Here is a 27,059-nt window from a genome sequence, read left to right as displayed (position 1 = left end):
AATTCGCACGGCCAAAAATACGCCCTAAAAATCAAGCGGTATCAAAAACGACCTTTTGTCAAACATTTTTTTTTACTTGTGTTAGAGAGTGGCCTCAGTGGTCTTGTGCCTTTTAAACTTGGTTATTAGGCCACGGGAACCAATTTATAAAAGACAACAGGTCTGCAAAAAGGCTGGCAGGTGTTTTCTGTAGGATTTTAAATATTACAATGTTACACCCTCGTCCCCAGGGTTTTTTGCCTTCTTGAAATTAGTCTCTCATATCAAAAAGACAAAAGACACTTGAGACGAGGATGACAATTTAACAAATGATGCTAGAACCAACGTTAAAGTTTAAAAGTTTAAAAAATTTGAGTGTTTTTTTACTTGCGGATATTTTCCCGTAATGTGGTTCAGCAAGTTGATATGATAATATTCCGATGTTAATCCTTCCTCGTCTCCAGTGTTTTTTTTGCCTTTTTGATATGGGAGAAGACGGCGAAAAATATCAAGGAGGCAAAAAAACATTGGGACAAGGATGATGTTAACCGATACTTTTGATTGAACACAATGTTTACGAATGTGGTAAAATGTTTTTGTTTGTGTGAGTAAAGTTTTGTTATAACAGAAAGTTTATAAATAAACATTCCGTCATATAAGTACTCTTCGCAGACGTAGGAAGTTTCATAAGTACTCACTCAGACGCTCTTATATTGAACAATAAAACAACATTATAAATATCCTATTAATAAACGTGACATTCATTAGAATATAGTGGCCGTGTGCATCTAAGGCCTTTTTGTCCCCAGGGCCTCTTTTTCCTCGTCGTTCCAGAGCTGTTATACCCAAGCTCATCTGTTAAGATCTGCAAGATTGCAACCTCGTTCTCAGGCCATTTTGCCTTTTCATAGATTTGATAGCGGCAGAATTTTTTCAGGTCCACGAGACACTAAAAACCAGGTTGTAACGATTGCATAATACTCCTAAAAAAGGGTTTCCACACAAGTGATTGAAAATTATTTCGGGTAATATATCAACCTCTGATGCTGACCTACCATGGGGTTGCAGTTCTAGCAGGTATCAGAGCTGCAGGATGTCTTATCTTGAATATGAGCCTGAGAAGCGCTGCAACCTCTTGTTATGACCGTCATTGATAATACTAATGATATGAAGTGCCAGATCAACTGTTACAAATAGTAAAGAAGGTTGCTGCCTCAATGGGTATTAGGTTAACATTTACAGAATTTATCAGGTTTGTTTCAATCCTAAGAAATATTATCGCTCTTGTAACCAGGACACAAAAATTTTCCCCTAACTTTGAAAAGAAAGATCTGACACTGGCAGTCTTCCAAATTGAGTTCCTTTAATAGTTAAATATATTTCTCTTAAAACCAAATCCTTTAAAATTATGGTTGCCATTGTTCTGCAGAAAGGCCCTGTCACGAGGAAGGCGATTCTAATGCTGACTTGTTATGCGGAAAGTGTCCTTGCAGTTTGCTTTAAATTAAGACTAATTTTATTTCAGAATGCTACACAAAACCACGACCTGCCTTTATTATTGTTATTCAACGTATGGAGCTTTTTTAACGACCTAAAAAATCATTTCTATGAGATTTATTGGCTTGTATATATGATTTGAGGTGCCAGTTTAAGCGCCCTTCACACGCAACTGATATTCAGAACAAGCGAGGATGGAGGGTCACATCAATGTTTTCTCTTGAACTATTTCTTAGGCCGTGTAAGACGAATTTCCGGTGCTCCTTATTCCTGAAAAAAGTTTTTTTTTCAAAAGCTATTGTTTCTAAGAGCGATTTATTTTTTCTGTTGTATAAAGTTCTTAACATAAATTAGACTAATCATTAAAAAAACATTTAAAAGTAAATCACAAATACTTTTTCAGAAATCTCTGTGGACATTTTCCATAGAAAAGAGTGAATATGGTAAAAAGCTCATTCATTTTTAGCACAAAGTTTTATATTGCCGAATGGATGACAAACTACCCACAAACAAACAATCATTTACACTCGGCGAAAGAGATTAATCATATATTAATTAATTATGATAAATTAAGGTATCCATGTGAGTACCATTTATGAATCAGAATCACTTCGGAACCGGTTGTGTATGTGGGGACCGGGGGTAGTATCTACCTTAAGGGGTAGCAAGGACAGGAAATTTGCAAAATGGAATTTTTAGAATTTCGAAAACGATGTAATTGATGTATTATAAAATCGCATTGTTGGTTGTCATAAATAAATTTACTTTTTAAAATAATTGGTGGCGCAATCGCCTTGGATTCCACTTCAATAGATTTTTAACAGGAAAAGAAAGCAAGATAACAGGAAGGGATAAATTTACTAAAACCACAGAATAATTAGCAGTATAGCAAATCAAATAGTAGTTTGTTATTATTGTTCCGTTTGACGGATATCTCAGTTCTAGACAATTGCAAGTAACAAGATTTTATTATTTTCTTTGGTTCTTATATTGTCATTATTTTCTTATAATAAGGTGAATTAACCCAATATGTTTGACTAATATATAATCCAACGGGTTGCTACCCCTAAACCGGTTAAATTCTAATTTCGGCTGCGTAAATGTAGAAAAATTTTTTTCCACCTGACCGAGATCTCGGTAAAAATCAAGCCAGTTCTCGGCAAGACAGGTAGCACCACCTGTATTTTCATAGGCTTTTTCCTAACGATGACAAAATCTCGCTTTCTTTTTGCCAGATCGTATATCTATTTTTATAAGTATTTTATCGTTTTTCTGAACGAGTAAATTTGTCGATGATAAAAAAAGGTTTTCGGTTAAGCCACTGGTCGACCAAGAAAAGAATTTTTTTCTACTAATTTTTGTGAAGATGTCATAGCCGATATCGTTTACCTGACTGTTCAGTGTTATAAAAACTCCCTAAATGCATTCTCGACCCTAGAGCTCTTTGAGATAAACCTCAGCTTTTAATCTCAAAGAACTCTGGGGACTAGATTGAATTTAGTTGTATACCAACAATGTTAGCACTGTTATCAATAAGGATGTGAACACAAGGCCTATTTACACGTATTAAGATTTACATCATCGGAAAAATCGCTTAAAATAATACGTGGAGGTATAATCAATTTATCTTGGGGAAGATAAAAATTTTCTACAGGCGAGCTAAAAAGAGGAGACAGTAGAATTCAGATAAACAAGTACACGAGACATGAACAAAAGAAAAACTTAAAGTAGAAAACATCCGCGTTCTTGACGATAACCACAGCTTGTATTTCTACGTCAGCATCAGCAACCTTGATTTTAGACCTTTTATATACGAAATTAGAATAATATCGTCATATCATGAGAACGAAGTTGAATTCAAAACTTTTATCTATGCCAAAAGTTATTTTGAGAGGTTCTTACTAGCCCGGGACGAATGTGCTTGTATTTTTTTTATAAAAGTAGATAACTATAAAGACCCTCCCTAGTTCCCAAGAAATTTGACGTTTTTGAAAATTATTGCACCGTCGTCTCTGCTACCAAAAGGGCAAAAAAAATTCTGGAAACGAGGGTGAAAAAAGACCAATAAAGATATATTGTATGTTATATTAGCAATTAAGAAAATGATCACAAATGCAACTTTAACTTGTAAAGGTTTTGTATTTTGAAAATTTTTAGATACGAGATTGTGTCCAGAGAGGTAGAAAATCCTTCCCTGACCCCAACTGCTAATGTATTTTGAAAATCGTTAACACCGTGTCGTAACTGCGAATAATAAAAAAACACACATACAAAAGTAAGTTTTTTTTTACATACAATGAGAAAAACATGAATAAATAAATAAATATTTACGTTATTTAAAAATGGCGTCACTCTTTCCACACCCGTAAGCGCGGCAACGTTAGCGCTAACGGGACTCAGTTTAAAAATACACATGAAAATTAATACCAGGTAAACAACTTAAATCAAAATAAATAAATAAATTCTAAAACTTACCGTTACGTTGAAAAATGATGGATTGAGATAAAATTAAACTAACAGTAGTCAATCGTGTAAGGAATACACACGCCATCATTCTCAACTTATTTGCAAGCTCGCCCCTTTTATATTTGTTGTTATGAATGCATCATGAATAAGAATACAGTCTTTCTAGTGCATGGCAACACCGTAAGGAAATCAAAATCTTATTGATCAACGGAGAAGAAACATCTCAAACCTTTCACAAACACTCTCCGTTGTTTGAATAACTTTGTTGTTTTTTGTAAATACTTCACTCAAACGGAAACGGAGGTAGAATTCAAATACAGGAAGCGATGAATTTGTTAGCTTACAAAGAAAGTAAAAAAATAAATAAAAGCCGTCTAAGTGAACAGTCGTAGAATATCTAGTCATGACACCAGTAATAAGCGATGACATAATAAGTATCAACGATGGAGAGCGATTAAGCCGAATTAAATATTGATTTCTTGTGCATCACCCAAGTAATTTAAAATAATCGCACACAATTCAAAAGGATATAATTCGCTTTGATTTTTATATAAACTAGAATAATTCATCTAGCTTTCAAATTCCTCCCAGCTCTGTTTTTTTTGTAAAAGCATTAAAATATCCATAGTGCACTTCAAAAGACCTGTATTTAAACTTTTAAACATACTGTCTTCTTAGATTAAATGCTGTTTTGCTATTTTCACATATGGTAGATGACATAAAAATTAAGAATAAATTTAGCTATTTCAAGCTATTGACAAAAATCGCCATTTGGTATATTAACACACCATAATTCTTGATACACACTTACTCAACCACAAAACATATTTCGTAGTTTTGTAGGGAACGGGGGCTGAAGGAATAGAGAGCAGACACTCCCTCTCCCATCCCTTTCCTCTCACAAATTCATCACAAAGGATGCTTCACTTGTAAGGTTACGGAAAAAAAGGAAAGCTAATATAAATATATCAACATATATGAAAGCATATTTGCTAGTCACTTTAATCTCAACTTCCAGCAGCTCTGTATTAATAAAGAAAATCCTGACAAGAAATGTACATGTTCTTGCCTAAGCAGTTGGCTACGGATGGCTGTAAAGAAAGAAGTTTACCTAATTGTAACGAAAACAAAGGAGAGATAACGATGCTTTATCTAGCGTTACAGATTTATAATTTGGTTGCTAAGATTTTGTAATGGTTTAAGTTGTTGTTTAAATAGAATTAAATCGTAATCTTAAAAAATCTATCGTGTGGAATGTAAAAAATTTTTGTACTCGATTATCTCTTATTGTTTTATGTAATCTCTATTTCTCGCCTGGCTAAAAAAATCTCGCTGAAATCAATACATTTTTGATTATAATTTATACGCATCACAATAATCCAAATAGCGTTCACAAAAATAGTCAACTGTAACAAATCTCTTCCTCCGGCTCTTTTTGTTTCTTTAAAAGCTCTGGAGACGAAGGTGATACAAAATCATAAAATACAGATAAAAAACCAGAGCACTAATTGCAGATAGATGGAAGTGTAACCACATCCGTATCTAAAGTTTTGTTGCGTCAAGCATGACAAGCGTAAAAACGATATTTCCCAAGAGGGTAAGGTAGAGTGTAAAATCTCTAGCAACCACAACCAACATCAACAGCAGCAACAACAACAACAAACAAAACAAAAAAAACAAAAACAGCAGCAACAACAGCAACAACAACAACAACAATAAAAGCAACAACAACACCAACAACAGTAGATTCGATTTAGCTCATCGGATAAAAATTTTAGCCAATCATAACGCTTACCTTCAAAAAGCAGAATATTTTGCTAACGAGATATCTTTTAATAAATCAAATACAGCACTTATTATAAAATAAGATTGGAAATATCGAGAAAAACATTGTAATCAATCTACTGTAATAATTAGTGGACCTCCCAATTGATAGTTACGGTGGTCTCCCATAAACGCGCTGTTAAATTTCAACTAATCTAATAGATACCCAGTCTCAAATTAACGCCTGTCTCTAATAAACACTTTTTTTTCAGTCAAAGAAGTGAGTTTGTCAGAGTCTTCTTTATCCAAGAAATTTACAGAGAAAAAAAGATGAATATGACATTTTCTCAGTTTTTTATTAACCCCCAGTGTTTTCTATCCCCCTAACAAACTAGATTTCAAATTAATGCAGAGGTCTTTTGTTAAAGCGTTTACTGTATCGTTTTTTTTTTCTATTTAGTGCATGCAACACAATGTGATTTATAGATAGGGCGTTTAAAAATACAAACCTTTAACACCGGCTGAGAAACACTATGTAGGTATCAAATCATTTAAAAGTCGTTTGCAATTAATAGTGCAGGTATCAAATCATTTAAAAGTCGTTTGCAATTATTAGTGAAGGTATCAAATCATTTAAAAGTCGTTTCCAGTTATTAGTGCAGGTATCAAATCATTTAAAAGTCGTCTGTAATTAATAGTGCATGTATCAAATCATTTAAAAGTCGTTTCCAGTTATTAGTACAGGTATCAAATCATTTAAAAGTCGTCTGTAATTATTAGTGCAGGTATCAAACCATTTAAAAGTCGTTTGCAATTATTAGTGAAGGTATCAAATCATTTAAAAGTCGTTTGCAATTATTAGTGCAGGTATCAAATCATTTAAAAGTCGTTTCCAGTTATTAGTGCAGGTATCAAATCATTTAAAAGTCGTCTGTAATTACTAGTGCAGGTATCAAATCATTTAAAAGTCGTTTGCAATTATTAGTGCAGGTATCAAATCATTTAAAAGTCGTTTGCAATTATTAGTACAGGTATCAAATCATTTAAAAGTCGTTTCCAGTTATTAGTACAGGTGTCAAATCATTTAAAAGTCGTCTGTAATTACTAGTGCAGGTATCAAATCATTTAAAAGTCGTTTGCAATTATTAGTGCAGGTATCAAATCATTTAAAAGTCGTTTCCAGTTATTAGTACAGGTGTCAAATCATTTAAAAGTCGTCTGTAATTATTAGTGCATGTATCAAATCATTTAAAAGTCGTTTGCAGTTATTAGTGCAGGTATCAAACCATTTGAAAGTCGTTTGCAATTATTAGTGCAGGTATCAAATCATTTAAAAGTCGTTTGCAGTTATTAGTGCAGGTATCAAACCATTTAAAAGTCGTTTGCAATTATTAGTGCGAACATCAAACCATTTATTTTTGTTGTGATAACGTATTCGTTATATATATCATAGTTTTGCTGATGTTACACCTATCGTTGTTGTCGTAATCAACTTTATGTTTTGTTGTTTGGATTTCATATGCTTGTTTCTATTTTTTCCGTTGCTGTTGTTGTCATTTCATGTCATTGTTTTCGTCAGTATTCTTGGCGGTGTCGTTTTTGCGCACCTTTTTGTACCCAGCTGCAAATTTATGATTAGTAAAGCGCGTCAATTATTAATTCTCGACCATATTTAACACTAGTGTTTATTCGGTATTACTTTTTAAGTTTATATATATATTCATTTTTATATCTTGTGTTTCACGTTAATAGAGAATATGATCTATCAAATTGTATTATCTATCAGAATGCGCACGGTCATACAGTAATGATGAACCCTATTCAGACGGAGCTTTGAAGAAGCTCTAAAAAACCGGGGAGAAGGAGGCTAAAAGAGCCCTTCCCGCAATCTTTTTTGGAATATTGTCTAACCTCAGAATATCATTGAAAGTATAGAATAGCTCTAGGGATGAGGTTGGGTAATAAAGCGTAATCATTTTTAAACTAAGAATTGAAACCCGAATAATGAGTTATGTTACGATATGCTTTTTTTAGATTTATGCCCCAAATTTTTTTAAATATTATACTCGCAAATCTATGCAGTTTTTAATTTTTATACTTTTTTATCATATTCTCAGCAGACACAAAATCCTGTGCCTGAAAATTAGATTAAATTATTCGTTGTCGAACAAGACAGCAACCTAGCTACCAAGCCCTGGGGACGACTTTACAGCAATTTAAGTACGTGAACTTTTTTAGTCTGTGAGTGAAATGAAACCAAATTAATTTTAATAAATGATAATGACTTAATATTGATAGAAGTGTTACCACACTTATTTTTTGTAGGTGTTTTATCCTGAATCCAATATTTATATTCAAACATTATTATTTATATTTTTTCAATATATTTATATACTTTTTGTGTTGCAACTTACATCTTTGAGGCTGCGTCGTATGAAGATATCATTTTTCTTCTTTTTTTGAAATGGCAAAAAAGGTAAATTTTTTTGACATCTTTTTCATTTATTTAATAGCAAGAGCGTTAATTAATTAATTCATCTTAATTAATCTTCCTGTCTTTGTTTCATGGGCACAGCAAACTCAATCAACCCTTCGAAAAAGGATCAGAGTTTAGTTCCTAGTTTTTATCAGGGTTTTATAAACTTCTATCCACAACAAATGATTTTTAACTTTTAGGCGTTAAAAAAAAACCTTCCTTGTTTTTTTAGTGAACAGTGCAATCTTTTTCGGTCGGAATGTCATGTGGTACCACTTTTAATTGAGAGAAAATACACTAAATTCGCAGGAAGGCGCTTGGTACTAAGCAATATGGTGGATTTAAAGTTAGAAAGAGTATATTTTCTGAAAAATTAAGACCGCGTAAACAGCATTTTTCTCCAAATTATAATGGCTGCCTAACAAAAATAACTTCTAAATGGTTTAAAAGTTTCATGTGACATATATAAGCACGTTGTATTTCCTTTATGAAAACCAAACTCTTTCCAGAGGTTTTTTTTGTTTTCTTTGCTTGCGATGTCAAAGAGAGAGAAAAACCTGGAAAACCCTGCTATTAAACACGTAGCTATGTGCCAATCCTATTTCCACAGATTCTTTTGTGCTCTTTGATATGAGTGCTAAGGCGCGCTAGCCAGAGCAGGGGACAAGATTAACAAACTTAAAACATCGAGATTTCAATCAAAAGTAGAGTCACTTTGATTTATCATAATTGTAATTCCTCTGAAAATTTTTTACCCAGTAAAAAATCTTGCGGTATGAGCAATAAATAGCGTATTATGTTAACTATGTTTTCTCTGTCTCTTTTAGATTGATATAGTCGTGATTATATGCGTATATTATTCCCGAATTGTCATAGCGTCAATCCGTAAGTATTATACGAAAAGTACTAGCCTTTGTTTTTATTCCTTTCGTTAGATAAAATCATATTTGATATTTTTGTTGAAAATATTGATATAAGCCTCTGAACTTGTCAGATGAAATTAAAAAATAGAAAAAATTAGCTCTGAAATATTACTTTAACATTTTACTTTATTCTCAATATAATACTGCACTTCGACATTACATGTTCCCTTCGAATTTAACGATTACTCTTGTAGTACGAAAATGTTAAGAATTACGCGTCCTCTGTTAACGCGATTTCCCACGTTTTTCTTAAGGTGGATTTTCACGGAGCGAATTGAACGGCGAATTTGACGGCGAATTGTATCTGAGCATGCGCAGTTTTGTTTTTTGATTTTGCATCGAAATATTCGCTTCGCTGAAAAGTAGAAACAGTTCCTACTTTTTCGCGGCCATAAGTTTCGCTGTTAGTTTTTGACCAATCAGAACGCAGTTAACTAATGTAAACAATGAATTTGGCGCCTAATTTATTTTGTCGTGGAAATTAAAAAGCGAAATCGCCGTTCAATTTGCTTCGTAAAAATCCCCCTTAATGCGTTTTACTACGACTCAGGGCGTAAAATACTGCAACAAAGACCACATTTTGAAGCTCGTTTCATAAAAATAATGTAATTATATATCCTATTTTGATAGCCAAGCCACGCGCACTCAAAACTTCTCAAAATTCACCTGCCAATATTTACAGGAGACTTAGGGCGATGCACCATAGCATCTCTCAATTTTTTGACCCTAGCGGCTCGTCGCGTGGATTTTTTCATCGCAGTAAGTGCATCTGGCAAATCAAATTTTTCGCAGCGCATAACGCGGTTTTTGTGATGATTTATGCCTGAGGGCCGAGGGGCTGCTGCGTATTCCATGTTCCACTCCATAAAACTTAAAATCGAAACTGAAAGTATCATGGCGCGGCGAAGCACACTGTTGGCGGTACTGTTCTGCCCAGATTGCGAAAACGGCCTGTTTACAACCGGGACAGCCGGATTATGTACACATGATCCGATTATGTTTTTTTGCACTGGTTATGTAGTGGTGACCGGATTATGAACGCTGATATAATGGCTGGCCAGGCAGGCTGTGATTGGCATTTTCTTCGAACTTTTGTGAATTAAACATTCTCTGGAAGATAGAACACCCCTAAAAACTAGAGATGGCGGAAGAAAAAGTCTCGACGTAATTCTTAGTTTAAAACTAATCTTGTAGTAAATACATTTCAGCATAATATACTTTGAAGTAACAAAATTTCACGGAACCTAAATTATTCTTTTTGAGGGAATTAAGTTTGGTGAAAAGTTATTAAACTTGCGAATCCCAAAATTTAGTATTTGCCGCGAAATTTCGTTTCATTTGAGAGCAACAACAACTTTGCCACCAGGGCTATTCGCTTGTCAGAAGTGATGACGAATGATATAAAAGCGGTCGGCCCCGATTATATTTGTTCTATAAGTCTGGAATAATATTTGACTGTCATACATAAGCCGGCCTTCCCCGATTATGTTCGTTCTATAATAAATGAGAAATAATATTACACTGTCGTATATAAACTGGCCTGCCCTGATTGTATGTCCCTTTTATAAGTGCCAAATAATATTTTTTGAGTAATAAGCCGGCCTGTCCTGATTATGTTGCCCTGATTATGTATTTTCTGGCCTGTTCTTAACCGGTGCAAGCTGCCGTACTTAATCAGGCCAATGTTCATTATCCGGGCAGAACAGTACTCTGTTACTGCGTCTTTGTAAAGCAAGAATAAACTGTACAAAAGGAACAATCACGTGTTTCTGCTGGGAAAAACATGAAAAATTTTGTCATTTAAATTCGGTGATGTATTTGGAGTAAAAATCCTTGCTTTCAGCTTTTCGTAGAAAACATCACAAATATATGGTGACTGACCTTATTTTTTTATTGCAATTTTCCACATACAGAGTCAGAAGAGCTAGAGCGACAAAATAATATTGTATCCTTATTGTCTTCCCACACAGCCATTACCCACAATTATTTCACCATGAAGGTGCTTCGTTTTAAAATCCTGACTGTGAATGCCAAGGGTCCTACAGGCAAGTTAAAAAAAAGCAAGTTTGCACAAAAGCTTCAATTAAACAAGGCATGCAATTTATTAATAATTATTATTATGGTTTTTAATGGTCTGCATTATGGCGGGATAGTTGGACACAATTTTTTCAACGTTTTAAACTCTTATTCAACAACTGACTGAAAAACCTATTTGTATAGGGATCTGACACCATATATTTGTAAAGCTCACCTTACTCTAAAGCCTCATTCCCACTGATGATGAGCTCATATCTCTTATAATAATACAGGGACTGTGTCTTTTTGTAACAGGCAAACCAATTTTTACATTGTCCTCCTGCCTAAGTGGATTTCTCCACGAGCCTTATCGACTAGTTTTTTAAATAATTAACCTCAAGTATATGCAAGCAGTGGACGAGAAACTGTAATGTAATCCTTTGTGGGTAAAAAACAGTGGTTTGCCATTGTGATGACACAGATGTTTTCAAATTAATGGTGGCAAAACTAAGAAATTCTCACAAAACAAAAATGGTGCCATATTGGATGACAAATTACAACCCTCTAGCCGAAGGCTGAGAGTTTTTATCTCTGTTTTTTTATGGTATAAAAAACGTTTTTGATCATTTTTAAGCTGCATGTGAAATATAAACAGAAAATATTTTCCGATTAAAGTAGAATTTGTAAGGCCTTTTTTAACTAACACATCACATTAAACGTTTTGGCTTGTTTGAAACACCTTGGCTTGTTAGGTATAGTTATGCCTCAGGATTCCAATAACTAAAAACGTTCAAAATTTTATTTTATTTTTATAATGGTAACAAAACATGACTTTAAATTCTATGTGACTACATTTTTGTACACCGACTATTGCCACTTAATTATATATTTAGTGAACTGACTTGGAATTCATATTTAATATGAAATAAATATTCATAATTCTTCCACCTTCTCTTTTAGCTCCTTATGGACTATTTGTTAAAAACAACGCTAATGCTGCTTTCTGCTTATATGTTGAGAATGGTGTGCTAAAATTACATTCCATTACAAATGGTCTGGATTGCTGTATCTTGTATCCATCTTACTTACGTTATTTGGAATATAATAAATATGCCCTTTTTGAGAATGAAACAGCTGCTAGTTGTATAGAGTACCATCCTGATGGCCAAACCTTTGTTAAAAGATTGGAAAACTCTGAAGGTAATAATTATTTTTCTGTGGTTCGATAAAAATATTTCATTAATATGTTCCAAAATCTGGTTTAAATCTCAATTAATCCAACTTCTTCCATCCTTTATTGCGTTATTTGCACTATTTGGTATACTTTTTAAGGAAAATAAGCAAGTAAACTATTTTCACTTTTCTATGTGGGTTGTCTCTGTTATTAAGCCTAAATTCTTCTGAATAGTTCTTAAACCCCCATTTATCTATTTTCAGAAAAATTAATTTTTCTCAAAATATTTTTTTGTCTTACTGTTTACATACTTCTTTTATTTGATAATAATTTTTAAAGCAATTTGTGCATTGAGTATAATTAATTGTAAATCCCAGGTTGTTGTGTCAGGTCCAGATGTGTGTATTTAAAACGTTGTTTAGTTATGCTTTAGAACTAGTGTTTCTCCTTGCATAAAACATCAACTGATGTTTAGTAACTAATTAATTGAATGACTAGCTGCTGCTTTTTTGTATCTCCACACTTGTTAAAATATAGACACATGAAAAAAACTCACTTTAGGATTTGAAGAGATTCTCTAAAAAATAGCTAAAATATAAAGATTAACTGCATCACTAAAGGTTGGCCATGTGAAGAATATATTAAGTGCAAATTGATTCAATCAGAAATTTATTACACAAGAAAGAACGAGAAGATCTAACTAAAACAATTAAACACATTATCAGGCTGTCAAATCTGACCTTAGCTATCGCGAATCGATTTGGTTTTTTCCAATTACCACTTCGTGAATCCACCTAGTTTGATTCTTGCGATTCTTACCTCTCACGAATCTATTTTATATTCTCATAAATTCAATACAGGAATTCAATTTTTATAGTTTCTTTCTCTAATATTATTATGATATGAAACACTTTATTTTATTTTATGTGAGTGAAAGATCATCATCACAGCTGACTGGCTGGCCGAAAATCGCTCTAAAAAAAGCGCCATTTTGATAATTTGTGCTTTAATATTAAAGGGAAAGTACCGAATCCACGTGGGGAAACTATACCTTACAGAAATACCCTTTGAATACGGGTGCTGGAAGAGACATAGTAAATATATCATTGACACAAGACGTCGTTCATTTAATAAACTTTTGAAAAAAAAATCACATACAAAAAGAAAAGAAAAAGAAGTTAAAGTCGATAACCAGATTCGTACCGATAATTAGGTTCCTGATGATCTGCGCACAAGGGCCTGATGCTTGATGATCAATAACCAATCTGCAAAGTATTTAACTTCAATAAAGGGAAAAATAAAATGGTAATCATCAGCAGCGAATGGTGGACCTTGGCAGCGAACGAAGTATTTATCGTAGATTCACCAATATTGGAAGAGTAGAGATAGAGTAGAAGTATGGTGGCTAATATTATTAATTGCGCGAATGTGATTTAATTTCCGCTGTCAGAGGTCACGAGAGTCAACACGAATCAGATTCGCGGATTTGCGTCGGATTTGACAGCCTGATCATCATCATTATTGTCATTGTATTTATCACCACCATTAATCTTGGGTTGACGTCTGTTTTCCATGATTGCTTGAGTTTGACAGGGTTGTAATAATGTCTTTCTCCAATCTGTACTTTTAGCTTGTCTTCTTCAGGAACTCTGTACTTACTCAAGTATTCCCCATCGTCTGCAAGTGCTCCACCCACCACAAACTGTCGAGCTGGATAGCAACTTTAAAGCTATGAATATTTAGCCTGCTTGTCTTACCTATCTTGATGTTTTTTATCACACTTGTGTTCGTATTAACTTAGTCATTTTCACAACATTACATTCTGAAATGTTTGATTTCCGTGCCCACTGTGAATGTTTTATTAAAATTTTAGTTTTAAAATTTCACTTTTAGGGTGGGCGCTTATTATTTTGTGTTATGTTGAAGCTTTCTTTTTAGGGGTCGTCTCCAAGATCATTTTAAAAAAAATCGTTTCAAATCGTTTTATTTTTTTGATAACATGACTTGCCATACGAATTTGAAACGGTTTTAAAAGAACATTTTTGTAATAAAATTGTTTTTAATTCACATGAAAATTGTTTTATTATTTTCTGGTTTGTTTGAAATTGTTTTATTATAAAACAAAATTAGTTTCCAAATCGTTTCATTATGATTATGTACAATCGTTTCACACAGCATAATTCGTTTTAGCATTTGATATTGTTTTAAAATCATTTCAGGGCGTTAAGAATAGTAGGGACGTTTTCTCATCATTTTAGAAGGAATTACAACAATATTTAAGCTTTTAGGGATGTTTTCTAGTCATTATAGAATGAATTACGGTGACATTAAGTTTCGCAGCCTAATGTTTTCGAACTTATAGAACAAAATACAATTATATTTAAGCTTTGAAGGAAGGTGACCAATGAAATACGTTGACTTTTACGAAATGTTTTTGTTTTAACAAGTTTAATTGGTTTTTAATTGGTTCAACATTATTTCAAAATTCGTTTTAATTATTATTATTACTATTATTCTGAATATTTATACAGGGTATAGCAACTTCAGTGTTTGAAACACTGTTATCAAGGTGGGTCCTGTGTTTGGAATGTATATCTTAAGTATACACCGGCGTTAACTACCCAATTTCCCTCACATGGCATGGGTTGACCCGTAGCTGTAGTAAAGACGCTTGCTAAACATGCCTGCGCTGTGGACCAAACCACAGACCTTGTGATTACGAAGCGAACTCCATAACCACAAGGCCTTGCGCCACAACATAATACGTTATTATCACCTGTACATTGTATCACCATGATATTTTGACAATCGTATTACATTGTTTCAGAACTGTTTCCAAATTGTTTCAAAATAGTTTTAAAATCATTTTACTTTTCTTAATCTGTTATAAAATGAATGTACTATAAGTTTGTGGATTGCAATGTATGCAAAGAGTTCTATGTTTGCATACATTGCTAAGATACTTAGATTTTCTACAGTAATTCTTTTTTATATATTCTCCTATAATATTGAAATTTCTCCTATATTTTCCATGTTTAATCCCAATTTTTCCTCCTATAATTGCAACATGAGTGTGAGGTTTGTGAAAAGAACAACAATTGCCTCCTTATTCTGCCATGTGAGAAGGGATTGCATCACATTAATTATGCCAATGATGTGTTACTAAGATATATCTTTCTATCAAAGACATTTATTTATTTGTTTTTGTTTGTTTAGTTATAGAAAAAAAACGTTTTTTAAACGCTAAACTCTGTTTCTGTGAGAGATTCTATGGCTTTTTTATGGTTCATTGTCCACTAGCATCCACTAGTTTGCAGCTGAAGTTTGCAGCTTTTCCTAAACAATGGTGTGAAAATGTTGCAGATGATTTTTCTTTATTGTTACAAATTTTATTTCTGCTAACAAATTTGTTACTACAGACTACTCTTAGGTTTCTTTTTTCCTTGTTTATAAGGTTAGGTGGATCATTTAAAATATTGTTAAGTTTGCAAGATGTCTTAGTGCTCTAATAGAATTAGTTGATAAAGTGTGGTTGTAGGATAATTAAAAAGGGTGTGCAATTTGATTTAGGTCTGCTTTTGTAACTAAGTAGTCAAATTGCTTTTGATACTTGATTTTCAACTTTATCTTTTATATATCTTCATTGTATGAGTTACAATGGGGTTATTGCAGTTCCCTTTCAGTTTATGTTTATCATAACAAATTTTTCGCTGTAAGGAATACCTTTATTTAGTGTGAGTGGGTGTTTAGATTCATTTGGAGGAAGTTTTGTCTACCAGTTACCTTTTTATATAATTTAGTTCTTAATTTTCCATCTTTATCAATTTAGGCCATGGTGTTTTGAAAACTAATTTCTGTGGGATCTTGCAATCAAATTTAATTGTTTGGTAGTTTGCATCTAGTTAAGGTGTTCTAAAAATTAAGTCTTATTTGTTCTATTTTCGTATCATAAAAAGGTCTTTAATTATTGTAGATATAAACTACAGTGTCTAACATTTGGATAGATATATATTAATTTTCAAACTCCATGAAAATGTTCGTTCATGTTTTGTTCCTACTCTGGTTTAGTTTCTTAGTAAACATTGGCATTATCAGACTTTTTTGAAAAACATAATCAATTTGTCTTTTCAAAAATTTAGTATGCAGTGTTTCGATTCTGGATAAATATGTTAATGTCGTTGGAAACAATATTTACATATGGCCCAAGAATGGAACTGTGGGAGAAATGCTTATTCACAGAAGTAAGTATTTATTTTTAATTTGTCGTCGAAATAGATAAAATGTTGAAACAAGAAAACAAAAATTGATAAAATTAATCTGCACAGGTGTGAATGAAATAGTTATTCACATTGACAAATAAAAGTGCTGCTGTAAAAGAAGAAAATTTAGAGAAACAGTACTTGGTACTGGCTCTCTCATTATTGTTATTCTTAAAAAACTTGCTTTAAAGGTTACCTGAGCAAGAATATTGTTTTATCAAAAATATATATATAATTACATTATTGGAATACTGATCAAAACAAAGTTAAAGTTAGGCCCTCAAGCTTCCTCTCTGAGCTACAATGCATGCATCAGTGCTTATTCCTTTTTTGGAATTTTTAACATACTTTAGCTGGTAAAATATTTTTTTTTTGGTCGGGAGAGGTTGTTGATATATTCTTAACCTTTAGAGGTACCCTTTAATAAGATGCTTTTGGTACTCTTTTATGTCAAACGATAATCTTGTTGATATGTTTATATTTTCATCCTTTTTTTTAGGATTCTGTAGCTATTTAGGTGAGTATTTTTAAACATAAATATCACAATTTATTTAACACTAACACTAAGGCATAGACTTCAGGACTACTGGTATATGAAAGTAAAAATTCAATATAATTAAGTAAAAAGTGAATCTTAAAAAAAACTTTTTGAAGCTTTCTTGAAGAAATTAGAAAAATAACTTTTACATTTGAAGCCAATGTAGAGAAGAGATCCGCCTACGTTGGAAGATATATGTTCAAGTCAAATTCTCTATACATTTTCCAACCCCCTGTTTATTCCTTCCTATTGTATTACTACATAGTTTCTAATCTATACCTAATCTGGCTGTAAAAAACATCTGATAGAATTTAATATTTATATAAATCTCTGTTAGTGAGTTTAAAGACGTTAGATGGGAATTGTGTTGGAGATAATGATGCTACTTTCCACACTGCACCTAGTATAAATGGTAGTTGTTGTCATGCCAACGGTACTAATGTGCTCTTCTACTACGCTGGGTTTAAATTAAAGAATGATATGGGAAAATATCTTGATGTTAACGGATATCGAGAAAAGCTTGAATGGAAAGGTAGTTTTATTTATCTCTTTATTTTTTATTTTTTTGTAGTTATGAGCTATATAAATCAGTTTTATTACTACTAAAAAATAAATATTTAAAAGTGTTATGTAGACACTTAAAGTATGGTAGATGGCACAGAGGAATATTTATAAATGTGTGTTGCAAGTATATGTATATGTTTTGTTGTCATTGTCAGTGAACTTTTACGACACCTTAAAACTCCAAAAGTCTCCAAAAATTTGATTTTTGTTTTTTCAAAAAAAAATTTTTTATATGAACAAAAAAATCTCCTCATATCCACTTAACTTTTTTTAAGAAATATAATGATTTTCTTAAAAGTCCTTAAATATCGTTAAATTCGAAACTACTGATATAACTAAAAGTGTCCCTGTTAGAATTGTATAAAAAAGGTGGTGATAGCAAACATCACGATTTAGAAATTTTAACTTGCATTAAAAACGCATATATTAGTTCTATTGACAATAACAAACTTAATGACAAATAATAAATAAATAAATTTGTTAAATTTAATCCTTTTAAACCTTTATGTATTTAAGGATGGAGTATGCACACTTTTGTAGTTTTGAGTAATTTAAACAAGAAACTGAAATGGTATAATACAAATTTCTGTTTACATATGGATACCAACTTCACACTTGTGCAATGTGATTCTGCTAATATTCTCCTTGGTAATTATGTTTAAATTTTACGATGAAGAACCTTTTTTATCTTTATTGTCTGTAAAACCTATTTTGTCTTTCATGTTCTGAATTTATTTTAATGTATGTTACAGGGTTTATTACAAAATTTTGCAAGATCAAACTTCTTCAAAATTTAATGATTATTTTTTTCTGTTATAGTGGAAAAGTACATAAAGAGAACTTTTTTAAAAACAAACCTTCAACAAATGAAAGCACCAATAAATAAGGAAACAAAGGAATAAATATAAATTTTTTTATCTCTCAAACAAATCTCTGAAATTAAATTCCCACAAAAATCAGCAAAATTTCCTATTCATTAAATTAAATATGCGAAAAATATGCTTTTAATTCCTGTAAAAATTGGTTTCTATAAAATATGTCTTAGCTAAAGCATAAGATAAGACACAGTTGGGAATTACATATTAGACATAGCAGATCTAAAGTTAAAAAAAAGCACAGAACAGCAACTGTGTATAAAAAACAAAACACAGCTACCCGACAATACTGCCATTTTCTGCCATTATGAAGTATCATGGTGAAATTATTTTGTCGTAAATAAAATGGTCTTAAAATATTTAAATCGTTTTACTAAACCTTATGAAATCTTTGTACAAACATCACAGTCTAAGTAATTAATGAATAAAATGTTATTGATCACCAAAGAAAAATAAGTCTAAAGATTATGTAGGAAATTCTATTTTTTGAAAATTGTTGTTTGAAAGTTTTTTATGTAATGTTTTTTTTGTCTTTTTAGAGGACTGTTTTTCACATTCTTTTTCTACCTATGTTGCACAAACCTCCAGTAAGTATCACTATTTTGTTTCTTATAGATAGCCCCATAACTTTGAAGGTGTTTATAGGGTTAGCACTGTGTATTTTGTATTTTACCAAAAAATTATGTATAAGAAAGAATTTTGAATTCTAGATTATGTTATTTACTAGTAAAAGGTGAAAAAAACATTCAAGAAATAAGTTTATAAATAACTTATAAATGGATTTGTTGATTCCAGTCAAAACACTGCAATGAAATAGACAACACTATCTTTTTGGTTTGATGTGCGTAAAGTTGAATGTTTGCATATTTTGTGTAATATATTTTGAAATTAAACAAAGACATCCGCATACAAAAGGCAGAATTAAAAAAATAGTTTAGCAAATACCACATGTTACTGAAGCTGTTTCCCAAGGAAATATAACACAACAACTTTGCTTGTCAAAAGTAGCCACAAGAAAAGAGCATATTATACAAACAACTCCTTATGGCATGGAAAATACGTTAAAATTCACCCATGTATATAGTTTGGACATCATTTTTGCGAACATCCATAGAATTGGAAGCCATTTTGAAAAATATATGGCGACTAAACCTAGAAGTAGTTTTAGAAAATGCACTTGATACTAAAAAAATTTAACAAACTCAACAAAATAAATTGAAGAATACACTGTTCTTTTCAACAAATTTTGCTCAAGCGGGACTAAAGAATAAAGAAAAATTGTAATGACAGAACAATTATCACATTTACATGACATTTAATTCTGTTTCAGATATTATCAATGATATTATTTTTTATTATCTTGTTTTAATTTTATGCATGTTCACATAATGCGTTGCATTTACAGAAATTCAATAATATTTTTAGAAAATCTTGGTATCTCTGCTATTTATTCTAATCTTCCTACAAGTGATGGTGTAAACTGTCTATCATTTGATTTAAATGGTGTTGTCAATACCAAACAAGAACATCTGCCAGAGCAATGTTGCGCATACACAACAAATATACTTACATATGATAATTACATGACGTTTAAGTCTTTAAGAACGGAAGCTTTTTTGGGTATCAATTTTCAAAATATGCCATGGACTATAGAGAATATAGGTAAACCTATATTATTTTATTGATAAGCCATTTATTGAAGGTAATTTGCACTTTCGTAAGTGCCTCCAATTTTAAAATGATTTAAGCAAAAAAATTTGTCACTTTGTATTTTATTATTATTAAAATATTACATAATTACATCCACTGAAATAATAATTTCTAGCGATTTCATAAGTTGGCCTGAATAATCTAAATTGGAGTCTCTGTTTCTGTTTTAAAGCAATGTAAATACTTTAGTTCTTATTAATGTCATTGTTATTTACTGTCATCAATGCATGGTGCCAGAGTAAATATAACTGCTAAGTGAATTAAATTTTAATATTATATGTCTTCCTAATGAAGTAAGCTAAAAGAGATTTAGCCAGGTAATTGTTATTAAAGATTTTAAAATTTGGACATTATGAACATTTCTTGCATATAAAATCTTTCCATTGCAATTCGTTGATGCAAATAAGTAAGGGGCTTCTTAACACTACCAAGAAAGTGGTAATATTTGTAATATTATATAATATTTTTAGTATATAAGTGGAAATGATGGTGTTTTTTACTAATTTCTTAAGGGTGTTTCACAGGTAACTTTTTTTTAGATTAACTTTTTTTATAAAAATACAAGGACCAGCTATCATGTTTTTTTTGTTGTTAGAAAAAACAAACGCACTAGAAAACAGTGAAGAAGAAGTGAAAAACTATTTTTTCATCAGTTCCAAGGGTGATGTTAAGCCTCATCAGTTGCCATTTTGCTTGGAATATAATTCAACATCCGAAAAAGTTCAAGTTTTGAAAGCATGTCAGAATTCTTTAAAATTTCAATCATGTGAACCAGAAGGTATCTAAAACTATGTTATTATACATTTCTGTAATTTTAGATAATCCTAAAAAAATTCCATCAATTAAAATATTATTTTCAGTTTTATACCCAAGTATATCAACATGGTATGTTTCCACCACAAGCTGGTATACAACGATATATGAACCACACAAGTGGCAAGATGCTAGATCTATGTGTCAGATGCTAGATGCAGAGCTCGCAAGTGTTGAGCATTTTCTAGAGTTCAACAAAATAAATCAAGTGATCAAGGCTAACAATTTTGTATACTGGGTTGGACTAGAACTAAATATTAGTGCAACGTGGTCTTGGACAGATTCATCACTATTGATCACTGAATATTTGCCTGTGGGTTCATTTGGTTCCTGTGGAGCATACGAAACTCCTGGAGACAGTTTTATATCAAAAAACTGTGATTTAAATTTGCCTTTCATATGTAAGAAGAGTGGAAGTATGTATTGTCTTGTTAAACTCTATTATTATTTCTCATTGTCAATACTCTTAGAACAAATTATTATTAGCCAAAGTATTAACAGCAAGGCCTGTGAAGCCCTAAAACTGAGAGAAAAGAGTACTTATGTATAATAATCCTTACAGATAGATGTCACTAAATAACGATACTAACAGTAGGTTAAAGGTACTGAACCAAAGCTTGCTGTAAACATTGACAAAGTTAAACTTGTAATTTCTTGTAGCAACAAGGTATCTCACCCTCTGTCTGCACTTTTTTGTTGTTATATTCTGGTTTCAAAGCAGTTGGTTTTTTTCAGGCACTTTTTACCATGATTTTAATTCTTGTAATGAGGCACAAGGCTGGAAGCAATTTAACAATCACTGTTATAAAGAAATGAAAGAACTCTTGACCTGGAGTGATTCTCAAATGATTTGTGAAATGATAGGAGGTAGTTTGGTTGTTATAAAAAATGCATGCGAGGATGAATTTATAAACACGATGCTTAACTCATCTAAAGAGTATTGGATTGGGTTGTCGAAAAACTTTACAGACGGTGGTTATTTAACAACTTGGGTGGATGGAACAAATATCAGCTACTCTAATTTTGCTGTTCCAAAAAGGTATCAGTTGTTAGTTTTACTAAAATTATTTAACTTCATTATTACAACAACAAGGAAATTTCAAGGATTTTGCAAGACTTATTTTTCCAAACGAGTACGAAAATGATTTTTGGCAAAGATTAGTTTTTGTGAATCAATAAAAAGAATGGATGGTACTTATTGTCACTTTTTAAAGATACTTATTCTTATTAAAATAGTGGTATTTGTAATTATTTTCTCCCAAAATATTAAATCATGTCAATCTAACTTGTTAAAAGTAATTAACTTTTATTTTCAATTTTTTTAAAGTTTAATCATTTTATTTAATCTCAATTTTAATTTTTTAGTACAGGTAAATTGCCCCTTAAAAAATTTAACAAAAATCCATCAAGGGAGTTATATAGTGAATTTCACTTTTGTCAGTTTATGGTCACTTCTGTTATGTTCAGTATGTATATACAATAAACTTGTAATTTAACACGCAGGTAAAAATAATTATTTGGACAGACACACATAGAAAATTGGAAGAAAATCAATTATAAAAATTATACAGCATGAATGTGCGTTATTAATTAGGGGAAAATAACAACATTTTTTACAGGCTGCACATTAATTATTAAGGATAGGGCACGCAAGTAAAATTAAATGAAAATAAATTACATTTTTTTCCAAAAACGGTCCCTGCACATTAATTAGAGAGCGTGTTGAGTTAGACGTTTTACTGTAATGCTATTTTATCACATCCAGCTCCCCCTGTAAATGTGTTTTGTAATGACAACAAAAACAATAATTAAAGCTTTTTAACAAGTCTCATTTGCAATACTCTAGTATGATCAACTAAACTTTTTGCAATTGCACTTATTATATATATATGAAGCTTAAAATTACTTAGAAGTGCAAAACAAAATGATAATTTTTTTTCTTTAGGTTGCTAACTTACAATAACTTTAATTTCTATGTTAATCACACTGGTTACTGGTTTGAGCAAATACAAGACCGTACTACGAAAAAATCATTTGTTTGTCAAAAAACAATTCCCCGTATGTTTTTTTTATAATTTTCAATTTTGAGGTGTATAACCTTCTAACAAGTTTCCCCCAAAACTTAACAAGCTAACATTCCCAGGTGTTATAGAGTCTTTAAGCATACAACAGTATTGGAATAAAAAAACTTGTAATACTCAACATCTCACTCCAAGCCTTATGATTATTTTTCATGTTCAAAGGACAATCGTCATTTATTGATGTATTTCACTTTATTAGCTATAACATAACAATAATTAATATTTGCTAATAATCTTAAAACACTCGAGCTAAAAAATTAGGTACATGAAAACTGTGTTAAACATATTAATGTATTAAGAAATCTGAAGCATTCCCCAATAATACTTTGAACTCTTTAGATTACAAGTTATATACAACTCCATCAACATGGGATCAAGCAAAAGCAACTTGCGAAAGACATGACAGTCACCTAATATCTATCTTAAATGCAGATGAAAATCTTTTTATTCACCGTCTTACTGCAGGCTATGATAGTAATTTTTTCTGGACTGGAGGATTTAGACAAAGTAGTGCAGAGGAATATACTTGGCTTAATGGTAGGTTCAATTTAAATGATAATTTTGTCACCTTATTGAGATTATCTTTATAAGTTCCAGAGAAAAGGTCCACTTAAATTGGTAAACACTTGAGAAGATACCATATTTTTTAAAAATTAGTTTCTAGGGCATTTTAGCAGAGAGTGCTATTTTCAGAAAGAAGGGTATAGGCAACTAACAAAAGCAATTTTTTAACCCTAATTGACACAATTAACTGAAAAATAAAAAAATACTCAAAGCCTCTGTAAATCTCCCATGCATTGAAAATCCCTCTTAAATCTCTATTCTAAAACATGAACTGATAATTTTTCTTGATATCTTAAATTATTTTATAGTGTTTCTATACAATTAGGAACATTTTGTATTTAAGAGTGGTTAGTGGGTATGACCATTGTACATAAATTCCTGTCTTCCGAATTTCGCCTGTTGTACATTTTGTACATACTTTGAACAAACTACAGATTCACCTACCATTTTGAAAAAAAATATAGAAATTTGACTCTTTATCTTACATTATGAAAAAGATCCACTATTCGTGAATGCAACTGCATTTCCACTTTGTCACAAACTTACCTTTCTGTTTTTTAATAAAAAACTCTACATAAAAAACATTTTTAATACATTTTTTGCTGGTTTTTTTTAGCAAGTAGATGTTTTAAAAACAGATTCAGGGTATGTTAGATTGCAGTGCTTATTAAAGGGTTGTGATTATTGTGGAAAATACAATGTTATTAAATACAGATTATAGTTTTAATAGATAAGGTGTATTAAAATGTTTCATGAATAGATACAGTACATATTTTTATAAGAATGTCTGAAATTTAGCTAAAGATTGAATGTGCTTATTTTTTTGCTTTTTTTAGCGTCAAATTTTCTTATTTTTGTTTTTTACAAAAGTTGAGACTATATTTTAAATAGACAGTGTTAAGAATTAAAATAGGTCCTTATTAAAAAAGATATTCTTAAAAACAGGAAAGACTGTTTTAAAGTAATTGTTTTCTAGACTTTAACTACTTAGTTCTTAAAACCTATGAAGGAATTCAGGCTAAGTATGTTCTTAATAAGTTCTTCATAATTGACAAAGTTCTATTTTAAAAGGATGTACAAATCAGTTAAAAACTGCTATCAATCATGTCTTTTAAATAAAAATGAAAACCTAAAATATATAGATATAGTTAAAATATTAAATATACACATTATAAAATATTAATAATTAAAAAGATCTTTAGATTTCAAAATATTCAAGTTTCTTGTTGAATTCTATTTTGGGCCAATCAAATTTCTCTAGGTAACAAGTTATAAAGCTTTGCTCACATGTCTAAAAAGCTGTCTTCGCAAACTCCTGTCTGACCTTAGGCACAACAAGTAGAATATTGTTGTTTCGTGTTGTTTTTCCATGATGATTTACTTTAAAATCTTGAAAAATCGAACATATGTTTCCTTATCAGATTGCAGTATTTATTGAGACAAGTAAGAAATGCAATATCAAGTACAGAATGTGGTGTAAATTTTCTAATATTGCTGACAATTTGTTACACCACACTAAGGTTTGTTTAAATTACAATGACACAGTTGAAGTTTTAAATATAATCTTAACTTTTTCAGGAAAAAACATGACTTACGAGAATTGGTATTTTAAATCTTCATATACTCCACGTTGTGTATTATATGTAAGAAGTGTTAGTAGATGGCGTACAGAAGTATGTAGTCAAAAAGCTCCTTTTATATGTGCAGCTGGTGGTTATGGTATGTATTTGTTTTATAAAGAATGCGCAACATTCTTTTTAATTCAGTGATCTCAATTTTTCTCTAGACTTTTGTAAGTTGACAAGGGTACTAAGTACATAAAAAAAAATTATTTTTGGGTTTCTCAGACGACATTACAACAACAGTTTTACTGGATTTTCGACATTATTTTGGCTAACAGGATACAGCAGATTTTTACTGAAATGTTCAGAATAAAAAATATAAACACTTAAGTAGAATTTCTCAAGCTTAAAAAAACAGGCATAATACTTTCAAAACTTTTCACTAAGTTTTTTTTTTCCACTGAAGTTTTTCCAAGACACGGATTAAGATTTTAAACTGTGGAATATGTCATGTATATATGTGAAATATGATCATTTTAATATTTAATAAAATCAGGAGTTTCTAACCAAGGAGACATTTTAGTCAAGTTAATTAGGAAAAAAATTAGGATTTCATCCTTTTAGTAGAGCCAGGTCAAAAATGTTAGTGGTTTTTTTTAAAACAATGAAAAATCCTGTTTCAGTTTCAATTAGGATTGATTTAGCTGCATCTAAAACACATCCAACCAAAATTTCTGAATTTAAAAAAACAGGAAAATTTTAGATAACTTCTACAAATTGTTAATCTTCCTTCAATAACTTTTTATAAATCTCTTTTATCCATCAAATAGCAGTAAAGATTTTTGTGAGTAATTAAATTATTTTAGTTTTTTTTTGCTAAAAACTCCCTTTAATCTTTATTTTTTTTAAAGAAATACGAGCTATGGGTGCAGCTTTAATACAAACATATGATACCATCCACAAGTTTAGCTAGATTACAGGTGCATGTCACTACATCCGGCTACTTACAATTTTTATATAAAAAATAATCATCAAAGGTTGCACAACATATCTTTCAGTGATTTTCCACTTTGCACAACGATTGTAAACCTTATTTGGAACCAAACTTAAAGCGTATCTTGACAGAGTATAATATTATGAGAGAAGTATCTATTAAAACGATGCAGTACATAAACTTTTCAGTCAATGACAAAACTTTAGATAGACAAACACATAAATCTTAGGAGAAATAAATCAGTATGTTTTGTGCGTAGTTTTATTCATTTTTAAATAGGTTCAAATCGAACAGTATCTGATTCTCTTGCAAGTCTACCGAACTCGTCAGGTAATATTTTATGCTAAGAAGAAAGCAGTATGTATATTTAACAGCCAAACACTCTCCGATTGTTAGGTGAATCATAATAAGTCTATAATAAATATATAAGTTCAATTTCCGAAATCACAGTTAGGTGAAGCTCTTTATATCTTTCGAAATGTGACATTTATTAAACAGCACCCTGAGCTATAAACAAAATACAGCTTTTAATAGAAGAGAAAATATATCATCATATTATAATTTAGACACTGCTGCATTTGAGTGGAAGATCAGTCCAAAAAATCAGCATTACCTTTATGTAAATGTTGGATTAACATGGAGTGAAGCTAAAAGATTATGCAATGACATGAATGCAAGTCTCATTTGCAATACTCTAGTATGATCAACTAAACTTTTTGCAATTGCACTTATTATATATATATGAAGCTTAAAATTACTTAGAAGTGCAAAACAAAATGATAATTTTTTTTCTTTAGGTTGCTA

General features: G+C 31.2%; 2 protein-coding genes across 2 annotated transcripts in view; one reads left to right on the top strand and one right to left on the bottom strand.

The window, feature by feature from the left end:
• LOC130634897 (cubilin-like) overlaps positions 1 to 4,167 on the bottom strand; it is a 34,814-nt gene extending 30,647 nt beyond the window's left edge. The window contains exon 1 of the mRNA XM_057444655.1: positions 3,952 to 4,167. Within this exon, the coding sequence (XP_057300638.1) occupies positions 3,952 to 4,030 (79 nt within the window). The 5' untranslated portion in view covers positions 4,031 to 4,167. The remainder of the gene's footprint in view (positions 1 to 3,951) is intronic.
• Positions 4,168 to 16,929: 12,762 nt separating this feature from the next.
• LOC130634881 (secretory phospholipase A2 receptor-like) lies at positions 16,930 to 26,920 on the top strand. Its single transcript, XM_057444654.1, has 13 exons — positions 16,930 to 17,071; positions 17,430 to 17,624; positions 18,173 to 18,304; positions 19,071 to 19,118; positions 19,957 to 20,193; positions 20,837 to 21,019; positions 21,102 to 21,470; positions 21,790 to 22,093; positions 23,000 to 23,112; positions 23,475 to 23,672; positions 25,278 to 25,418; positions 26,515 to 26,585; positions 26,822 to 26,920. Exons 1-12 carry the CDS (start codon positions 17,002 to 17,004, stop codon positions 26,532 to 26,534), a joined length of 2,010 nt encoding a protein of 669 aa, XP_057300637.1. The 5' UTR covers positions 16,930 to 17,001; the 3' UTR covers positions 26,535 to 26,585; positions 26,822 to 26,920.
• The last annotated feature ends 139 nt before the right edge of the window (positions 26,921 to 27,059 follow it).

Source organism: Hydractinia symbiolongicarpus, chromosome 1 (assembly GCF_029227915.1).
Source record: "Hydractinia symbiolongicarpus strain clone_291-10 chromosome 1, HSymV2.1, whole genome shotgun sequence".
Lineage (NCBI taxonomy): Eukaryota > Metazoa > Cnidaria > Hydrozoa > Anthoathecata > Hydractiniidae > Hydractinia > Hydractinia symbiolongicarpus.
The sequence above is the reverse complement of the archived record's forward strand: the minus strand, read 5'-3'. Positions and strand labels throughout refer to the sequence as shown.